Source organism: Eretmochelys imbricata, chromosome 2, assembly GCF_965152235.1.
Source record: "Eretmochelys imbricata isolate rEreImb1 chromosome 2, rEreImb1.hap1, whole genome shotgun sequence".
In the NCBI taxonomy this organism is placed as follows: domain Eukaryota; kingdom Metazoa; phylum Chordata; order Testudines; family Cheloniidae; genus Eretmochelys; species Eretmochelys imbricata.
Genome location: NC_135573.1, coordinates 227,829,332 through 227,839,383, shown reverse-complemented (window position 1 = coordinate 227,839,383; position 10,052 = coordinate 227,829,332). Strand labels below are relative to the sequence as shown.

At 44.7% G+C, this 10,052-nt stretch overlaps 1 protein-coding gene across 1 annotated transcript in view; it reads left to right on the top strand.

Annotated features, from left to right (window-relative positions):
- The first annotated feature begins 1,377 nt into the window (after positions 1-1,377).
- FAM171A1 (family with sequence similarity 171 member A1) overlaps positions 1,378-10,052 on the top strand; it is a 139,141-nt gene continuing 130,466 nt past the window's right edge. The window contains exon 1 of the mRNA XM_077809429.1: positions 1,378-1,471. Within this exon, the coding sequence (XP_077665555.1) occupies positions 1,378-1,471 (94 nt within the window). The remainder of the gene's footprint in view (positions 1,472-10,052) is intronic.

Sequence of the window (10,052 nt, the reverse complement as noted above, 5' to 3'; positions counted from 1 at the left end):
GATTTCTCGTATTAAGTCTGTCAATGGTAGAGAAGCAGATGCCAAAAAGGGGGTGGGCAAAAGGAGATGTTAGAGTCATGGCTTGGTACCCCCTTCACAGTGGCCCAGGGAGAAGGGCTGACATGTCAAGGGAAGCCCTTAAGGATGGATCCTGGAAGAAGTCTCAGGAGATACTCTACCTGCCTTAGGCATAATCTCCTCAATGCTCCTCTTGTAGCCTCCTACATAGAACAGTGATGAAATGTTACTAGCTAGTCCTAAGTGACTTATCTAGGTCATACATTGAGTTTATGGCAGAAGTGGGTACAGAATCAAGGCCTCCTCTCTCCAAGGCCTGTGCTTTAACTGCTAGATGCTCCTGTTCATTAACAGTTTTATGGTGACATTTTTAGACAATTTCACACAAAGTTCAAACAAACAGAACAGCTCAGGGGTCTGCCCCACAAACATAACAGAAGTAAATATTACATAAAAGGAGCAGGAGCAAAACTGACTCTCACTGAGCATTAAGGAGACCCAGTTGCTTGTGACTTGGGTTACAAGAAGCCATTTAAGGGTATTTTGTGTGACTTATCATATTTGATGTCTGCTCTTCGATCATCACATTCTTGTTTTCCTGCTGGATTGCAGATGGGAATGAGGAAAGATCTAATAATACTAGTCTTGAGCCAGTGGACAAGAACCAAGCATCACACAGGATGCATTTTTATATCTATAAAGGAAAAAAAAAGGGGGGGAGGTCCAAATACAGTGAGTGAGTGGAGAGTGGCTGGCAGGTAAATGCTCTAGCTCTTGGAGGTTGAGGGTGGGTGATAGGAGCTTTGCACGAACTCGCAAGCAGTAATCTGTCTCGAAGGAGGATGAGCTCCTCGGGCGAAAGGGCTGGCAAAGCCGGGCTTCAGGCCTGTCGGACGCGTCTCCCCTGCCACAGGTTGCCCTGTTACTCTTTCTAGCAGCGCCCCGCTCTGTGCTAGGCATCTCCTGCTTTTCTGCTGGGGCGATGCGGGGTTGGCTGCCGCGGGCTGGCCTGCAGGTGGAGCCCCCTCCCGGCTCTGCGCGGCTGCTGAAGCGGGGCAGAAAGGGTTAAGAGCCCGGCTGCCTCAGCCTTTGGGGACCCCTCACACAAATAAATAAATAAGCAGCGCCCTGCCGCCCCCTCCCGCTTTGCGAGGCGCCGGCCGCGGGGACGCAGCGGCGGGGCCAGGATGCGGCAGGGGATAGCAGGGGGGGCCGCAGCAGCTCTCGCCGCAGCGAAAGGCAACATGGAGGGAGGCGCGGAGCGGGCCAGCCCCTGATGCGGCGCTTTCTCCGCCTCCTCCGGGCAGCGGCGAGTCCCTTCCTCCCTCCCGGCGGTTGCGGCGGCGCCGGCGGGTGGAAATGAGCAGGTCGGCGGCGCTTCTGCTCTGCCTGCTGGGCTGCAACGTGTGGAAGGCGGTGACCAAAACCCTGGGGGCGCCCGGCGCCGCTCGAGGTGGGTGCGGGCCGGGCGCGCTTTGTGCTGCCGGGGGAGGGTCTCCAGGGGGGCCGCATTGTGTTGGGGGCGCTGCCCGGGCAGGCGCGGCCGGAGCCCCGCTCCCCCTCTCAGCGCTGCGGCCGCCGGCACCGCTCCGGGGGCTGTTGTTAAGAGCAGGGGCTGCTGGCCAGGCCCGCCTGCTCCCCTTGCCGAGCCCCCCCCCGAGCCCCGGCAGGTCCTGTCTGGTGTTGGCTGCTGAGCGCCCCCCTCCCCCGCCCCCCCGACGCAGCGGTGATGGGCGGCTTCGTAAAACCTCGCTCGCCTGGGGCTGGCCGCCTTGCGCCCACCCCCTCCCTTGGCGAGCCCCGCTTGGGGCTGTTGTGTTGTGCCCCCCTCCCCCGCTCTTGCAGGTACCGCTTGGCGCTGGTTACCGTGCAGCCTCCCTCCGCTCGGCAGGTCCCGCTTGGTGCTTTCCCCTCTCCCTGCACGTCTGGCCGGGGGCTCATTGCACCCCCTGTAAGCCCCACGTGCGGTCGCCTGCGTTGACCGTGGCTTAAGGTCCTGTTCCGTGACCCAGGCGGGAGGCCCTGGAGCAGCCCCCAAAAGTTTCCTGTCTCTTCCTGGCTGTATTCCGCGGGGGGAGCGCACTGCTGGCTTGGTGTTGCTGACCATCCTGTCTCTTCGCCTGCGCCTTTTGTTTGGAGAGGTGGCCAGTCCGACTCCCCATCCTTACTGCATGTCATACAAGCAGCGTGCCCCTTGCTAGCAATGCATGTGGCACTTCTGTTTGGGCGGGTGGGGGAGTGTTCTATTTTAAATTAGGAAAAATCTGCTTTAAATGACTGTCACACCTTTCCCCCAGCTGATTTCACAGCAATATAATCATGGACTTTAGAACCAATACCAGCCTCTTCAAAGGAAAGAACGGACAGCAGTGGGCAACTATTTTGGCATCTAAATTAACTTCGTGGTCCTTTTCACTTAATTTGAGCCCTTTCTACCTGAGTAGGATGGCTCTGCAGTAATCTTATAGTTACTTCCCTCATGTGATGTGGTTTCATCAGCAAAATGTGTCTGTACTGTAAAAATGTGACACTGCGAAGGAGATACTGTAGGTGGGAGATACTCAATCACAGATTAGTCATGCTTCCACACTGCATTTCTACCCTTTATTATTGCAGTAGTGTTCAGTTTCTCTCCAGGCTTCATTCTGCATAGCTCAGAAAGGGATCGTACATCTTGGCTTCTGGGAGCTCATAGGTATGTTAAACAGCAGAAAATGTAGCTTGCTGGTGGTAAATAGTTTGCTACAAGAGAATATATTTGCAGACTGTTTAGTATTTGCCTATTAGTTAACCTTGTGAAATAGCTAAGTATCAATGTCATTTCGTGTGGGAGAGGTTCTCTCCCCCGCCCCCCTTTAGCCTTCAGGAGAGCAGGTTAATTATATCCTTCCATAACAACTAAGGTGGATATGCAATACATCAGGGATACAACTGTACCCTATTTCCTCCCACATTCTCTGCCCCCCCTTTTCTATGTCTTTAAGGGTCAGTAGTCTCTAAGTGCCCCCCCTTTTTTTATACAAACAAAAATGACATTTAAGTTCTTAGAGGTCATTCTGTTTTTAATAAATTCTTTTGTTCTTTGATTCCCAATCATCATTTCTACAACATCCAGTAAAATACAAACTATAGTCCTGTGGTCTGATACTGAGTGATCAAAATTTTGGTATCTTGTTGCAGAATCTACTGTGTTATACAAGATCTTTTTTAACAAGATTGGAAAAGGGGCAGAGGATTTGACTTTGAAACTTGAGATTTCTTATTTCAAATCAACTATCATCTATTCTGCTAAACTTTGTGTTTGGGGCACTTGCAAAACACAGAATTTATACTGAATTAGTTCACAGATATGTCAACAAAAATATACACATCCTTTGAAGGTGACATTTGACAACAGAATTTGATTTTTATTTTGGTATATAATCAGTATAGTGATATGGAGAATATTTACTGATTTCTGTCAAAATTCTTGATATGTTGGTGAAATTACAGTGCAGTTTGACTTTTTTTTTTTTTTCCTCATTCACTGTCAGCTCTTTTTAGAGGCAGCTCTTTCTAACTCATAGCAACTGGAAAAGTAATGGCTGTAGCAACAATATAACATGATTTATTAAATTTATTTTTATGTAAATCATGAGGAAAGACAGGGAGTTGGCCATTATACAGTATCTATACTCAGGACTGTTTTTAAACTTGATAGTTTGACCTTTTTATTGCTTGCGGATATGTCATTCTTGAGTGAGCAGAGAATATTGATGTATGATGAATAAAATGATCAAATTCTGTCTTCAGTATTTGAACATCTGAGGTTTACTGATGTAGAGTAGACCGCTTTCTGGGCTTTCACGACTATTTTTCAGTTTTCCCCTCTATTCTAAGCTATCTATATGCATGCTTTGGAAGATAGACATGTGGAGGTTCATTTTAGTATTAAAAAGTATCCAGTTTAGCTCAGGTAAGTAGTGACCACAAGTTTTTCTGGAAGCTTATGAATTTGTGGTCATAGTAAAGTCTAGAGAATAGGTAGCTAAATCCCCCAAATAACCATTGCAGTTGATACTAATTGGGATTCCTTATTGGTAGACTCAAAATTGAAGGCAAGTGTTTGAATGGTTATGAAGACTGAAGTTACGCCCGCCCCTCTCCCCCCCCTCCCCAACTTCAGCGCTTGTGTTGGTACTTCTAGGTCAAGGTTGAGGCATACTGGGGTCAGGGGTTAGAAATCTTTGCAATTGTCCATGTTGTGTCTCTTGTGTGGATGAGGTATAAGATTTGGGAAGGATTAGAGAGGACCACAAACTGGATTGGATCAGGTTGTTGAAGAGAATGTAAAGTCCGGAACAGGAAGCAAGGAAAACGTTGACAGTGAGATACAACTAGACAGTTGAATAATTTTTGAAAGAGAAATGATGGATATCCCATCAATTGCAGTATTTAAATTGTAATTGGACAAAACACTAGAAAACTCTGTAGAGAATAGTCCTTGTTGATAGGGTTGGAGTAGATGAGATTTGATTAGATTCTTCTATATTCCTATAATCAGACTGGCTATGTGGAATTTGAACTTTGTGCCATATGAATGTGGGGTTATAGCTGGCACCTTTGTTAAGGAAGAGGTGAAGAGAGAATACAGCTCCAAAAAAAATCTCATGATTAGATATTTTTCCTCCTCCTCTGGCACCAGCTCTAGCCCCAAATATGAATGGCACCAAGTTCAAATTCTGCTCAGCCAGGCTGATTCCACAATTCAATGAATATGAAAGGTACTGATAATTAAGCTTCATCGTTTACACCCCATTAAAAAAATTGGGTAACATTGGCACTTGAGTTGTTTCAGTATGTCTGGCTCAGCATGTAAATGGATGGATGCAATGTTGCCTCTGAAGATGTGCCTCTGAACCACAAGGATTAGAAAATATTTTAAGAAATCCCCTAACTTCTGGAGTATACAGCAAAATCCGCACAGACGCTAGTTTTGTTTATTCTATGAATGTTGAGGCGTGGTGTCCCTGCGGATGAGGTAATTGTGAGCTCATTTAGATAAATTTAAGAATTAGTAGGTTTATAAGTTTTCACCCTCTCCAAACTCTACTGCTTAAAATTGAATCAATATTTCAAATGAGGACTTAATTTCAGGTTTTAAATAAAACTATAAACGTCAGCTATTCTTATATTTGAACATTGGTTGAAAGAATACTAACACTAACGTAAGCCAGTGTCATAAAGATAAACCAAACTACTTTGGCCTTATGTGCACTGGAAATTGTGTTGAAGAATCTAAATAAAACATAGGGCAATTTCCGATCATGTGAACCGATGTCTTCCAAATTTAGGAGGTTTGCCAGGCTTCTCAGTAGTAATTCATTTAAGCATTGCAGGAAGGACAGTACAAATCTGTGGAGACTTTTAGCAAAATCTGTTTAATTTCTGCAGGAATTTTTTTTATTTTTCTAGTTGGTGCATCCTATTTTAACAATGTGGGGCCATTCTAAATACTAGGTTTTTTTAAGATGAGATGCCATGGCTGCTCGAGGATCATGTTTTAGAGATATTCCAGACAATCTCTAATGGCACTGCAGGAGTCCAGCATGTTTTTATGTGACATGATAGATGCTATTTATAATTTTTAAGGTAGTAGCAAACGTCTCATTTGTTCAGAATATTTCACTATAGTACTTAACCTGTTCAAAATCTGCAACCTTATTGGAATTGCTTCCAGTTGATGGAGGGAGTCATAGGATGTGTGCTAAGTATCTCCCCCTCACCCCCCATGATTATTAGTTGGATGTTTCTAGCATGACAGTAAGGAAAGGTAGACACACAAGGTGGAGAGGTTGAGGTAATATCTTGTACTGGACCTATTTCTGTTGGTGCGAGACAAATTTTCGAGCTAAACAGAGCATACAGCAAGGAAAGGGTTAATAGTTGGGCTTTAAATGGCCTTAATTAGCCTTCACAGTATCACCTCACTTGGATAAATGGTGGTGGGGAAATCTGACACTTTTTGGTGCTGTTGTTTGTTTTTTACTGACTGGCTGCAGACTTGGACAACATTACATTAATTCACACTGTGCAAGCTAATGTCACAACTGTAAGGGCTTGGTAGTTCATGAACATGATTACTCTGAAGAATATGGTAAAAGCAACTGAGAAACCCTGAATTCTTGTTTTTATTGGGTTTTTCTGTTTGTTTTTTTGGTGAGCCATTTCCCCAAACTGTCTGTTTTAACCTGGACAATAGGTAATGTTAGGGGGTGAGAAGTGCAACTAAGGACACTAACACTTTTTGCAATGCAGATTTTGGCCTCCACATTTGGACCATATCTACTTAATGAGCTACTAATTACTAAAAAAAACAGCCTCCGCCCCTCCTGCTATAATAGCTCATTTTAAGTGATCACTCTCCTCACAGTGTGCATGATAAACACCCATTTTTTCGTGTTCTGTGTGTATATAAATCTCCTCACTGTATTTTCCACTGAATGCATCCGATGAAGTGAGCTATAGCTCACGAAAGCTTACGCTCAAATAAATTGGTTAGTCTCTAAGGTGCCACAAGTACTCCTGTTCTTTTTGCGAATACAAACTAACACAGCTGCTACTCTGAAAGGAGTACTTGTGGCACTTTAGAGATTAACAAATTTATCTGAGCATAAGCTTTTGTGGGCTACAGCCCACTTCATTGGATGCATAGAATGGAACGGCACAGGAGCTAGCAAACAGAGCTGTAAACAGGGGAGTTTGAGTGGGAGTTCTGTTGGAGGAGAAGGTATTTGTATTTGGCTTTGTATTTGTAGTATTTGTACGTGTAGAGGCTTGTAGGGGCTTCGTGCTGGGAGAGAAGCTGAGCCCTGATTAGGAGGCGGGGCTTCTCTGACTAGGGGTCCTAAAAGGTAGCAGCCGGTCAGGCAGCGGCACAGGAGCTAGCCAACGGAGCTGTAAACAGGGGCGTTTGAATGGGAATTTGTCTTGTGGTGCTTGTTTGGGGTTTGTTTGTGCTGTGGGTGGTGGTGTTTTGGTGTTGTTTGTGTTTCCCAGATTAACAGGGTTTAGGTGGGAAGGCTATGACAGATACAGAGGCAGCAGTGGGAGTGACCCATGTAGTGGAAGACACAATGAAGATGACTGGATGTGGAAGCTGTGGTCTGTACATGATCCTGGAGGGAGTACCTGGTAAAAGTTTTGTCTGTATGAAATGCCGTCTGATAGAGCTGATGGAGGAAAAGATGCAGGTGGAAAGTCTGGTTGAGTTTAGGAAGGGGTTTGAGCAGATTATGGAGCAAAGATATGAGGTATCTGGAGGGAAAAGCTCAGACTTGCAGATGGAAGCAGGACTGGGGAATTCTGAGGGGAGACTGGGTGAGGAAAGTGGTCAGTGGAAACATGTGACTAAAAGAACCAGGCAGAGGAAAAGACGGGCTAGTGAAGGAGAAATAGAGCTCAAGAATAGGTTTGCAGAGTTGGAAAATGAAGAAGGGGCTCAGGTAATCACTGAAGATGGAAGGGCAAGGAAGAAGAGAAGAGCGGCTAGTCCTATAGGAAAAGGGGAAGAGTTAATGGAGACTACACCAAATATGAGCCCCAGGAGGATACAGGATGGGTTGAAGAGGATTACAAGGGAGAATAGGAATGGAAAGAACTTACAGCCAGAGGGAACAGGGGATAGACTGGCGAATAGCACCGTCACCAGGAAAAGGCAGGTCTATATGATCGGGGACTCTTTACTAAGAAGAATAGACAGGCCTGTAACCAGAGCTGATCCAGAGAATAGGAGGGTGTGCTGTCTTCCAGGTGCTAAGATATGGGATGTAGACCTCAGGTTGAAAAGGATCCTAAAGGGAGCAGGAAAGAATCCCTTAATTATCCTTCATGTGGGAACAAATGATTCGGCTAGATTCTTGCTGGAAAGTATTGAGGAAGACTATGCTAGGCTGGAGAAGACGCTAAAGGAAATTGAGGATCAGGTGATCTTTAGTGGGATTTTGCCTGTTCCTAGAGAAGGGCAACAAAGGTGTGACAAGATTATGACTATCAACAGATGGCTTAGGCAGTGGTGCTATAAGGAGGGCTTTGGGATGTATGGCCACTGGGAAGCATTCATGGACAGAGAACAGATCTCTCGGGATGCACTTCATCTGAGTAGGGAAGGAAATAGACTTCTAGGATGGAGGCTGGCGCAACTGATTAAGAGAGCTTTAAACTAGGAATCTGGGGGAGGTGGTTGGGAGATGTCCAGATGATCTCCATGCTGGATTTTAGCATTGAGAGGAAAGAAAACGAAGTAAGAGAGGATACAGCTGTGGGTAGGAGAATGTATATAAGGAGGAAGGGCAGTGTAGATACCAGTCTAATAGGTTATACTGGCTGTAGAATGACTGTGCCTAATAGGGTACAGAATGTGAGTGAGGCCAAACAGCAAAAATTAAGATGTTTGTACACCAATGCGAGGAGCTTAGGTAACAGAATGGAGGAACTAGAGCTACTGGTGCAGGAAGTGAAACCAGATATTATAGGGGTAACAGAAACATGGTGGAATAGTAGTCATGACTGGAGTACAGGTATTGAAGGGTATGTGCTGTTTAGGAAAGACCGAAAGAAAGGTAAAGTTGGTGGAGTAGCATTGTATATCAATGATGAGGTAGAATGTAAATAAATAAGAAGTGATGGAATGGATAAGATAGAGTCCATCTGGGCAAAAATTACATTGGGGAAGAAAGCTATTAGAGCCTCCCCTGGGATAGTGCTTGGGGTATGCTATAGACCGCCGGGATCTAATTTGGATATGGATAGAGCCCTTTTTCATGTTTTTAATAAAGTAAATAGTAATGGAAACTGTGTGATCATGGGAGACTTGAACTTCCCAGATACAGACTGGAGGACGAGTGCTAGTAATAATAATAGGGCTCAGATTTTCCTAGATGTGATAGCTGATGGATTCCTTCATCAAGTAGTAGCTGAACCGACTAGAGGGGATGCCATTTTAGATTTGGTTTTCGTGAGTAGTGAGGACCTCACAGAAGAAATGGTTGTAGGGGATAATCTTGACTCAAGTGATCATGAGCTAATTCAGTTCAAATTGAACGGAAGGATTAACAAAAATAAATCTGCAGCTAGGGTTTTTGATTTCAAAAGGGCTGACTTTCAAAAATTAAGGAAATTAGTTAGGGCAGTGGATTGGACTGAAGAATTTATGGATCCAAAGGTAGAGGAGGCCTGGGATTATTTTAAATCAAAGCTGCAGAAGCTATCGGAAGCCTGCATCCCAAGAAAGAGGAAAAAATTCATAGGCAGGAGCTGTAGACCACGCTGGATGAGCAAGCATCTCAGGGAGGTGATTAAGAAAAAAGCAGAAAGCATACAGGGAGTGGAAGAAAGGAGGGATCAGCAAGGAAAGCTACCTTACTGAGGTCAGAACATGTAGAGATAAAGTGAGACAGGCTAAAAGTCAAGTAGAGTTGGACCTTGCAAAGGGAATTAAAACCAATAGTAAAAGGTTCTATAGCCACATAAATAAGAAGAAAACAAAGAAAGAAGAAGTGGGACCGCTAAACACTGAGGATGGAGTGGAGGTCAAGGATAATCTAGGCATGGCCCAATATCTAAACAAATACTTTGCCTCAGTCCTTAATAAGACTAAAGAGGATCTTAGGGATAATGGTAGCATGACAAATGGGAATGAGGATATGGAGGTAGATATTACCATATCAGAGGTAGAAGTGAAACTCAAACAGCTTAATGGGACTAAATCGGGGGGGCCCAGATAATCTTCATCCAAGAATATTAAAGGAATTGGCACATGAAATTGCAAGCCCATTAGCAAGACTTTTTAATGAATCTGTAAACTCAGGGGTTGTACCATCTGACTGGAGAATTGCTAACATAGTTCCTGTTTTTAAGAAAGGGAAAAAATGTGATCCGGGTAACTACAGGCCTGTTAGTTTGACATCTGTAGTATGCAAGGTCTTGGAAAAAATTTTGAAGGAGAAGATAGTTAAGGACATTGAAGTCAATAGTAAATGGGACAAAATACAACA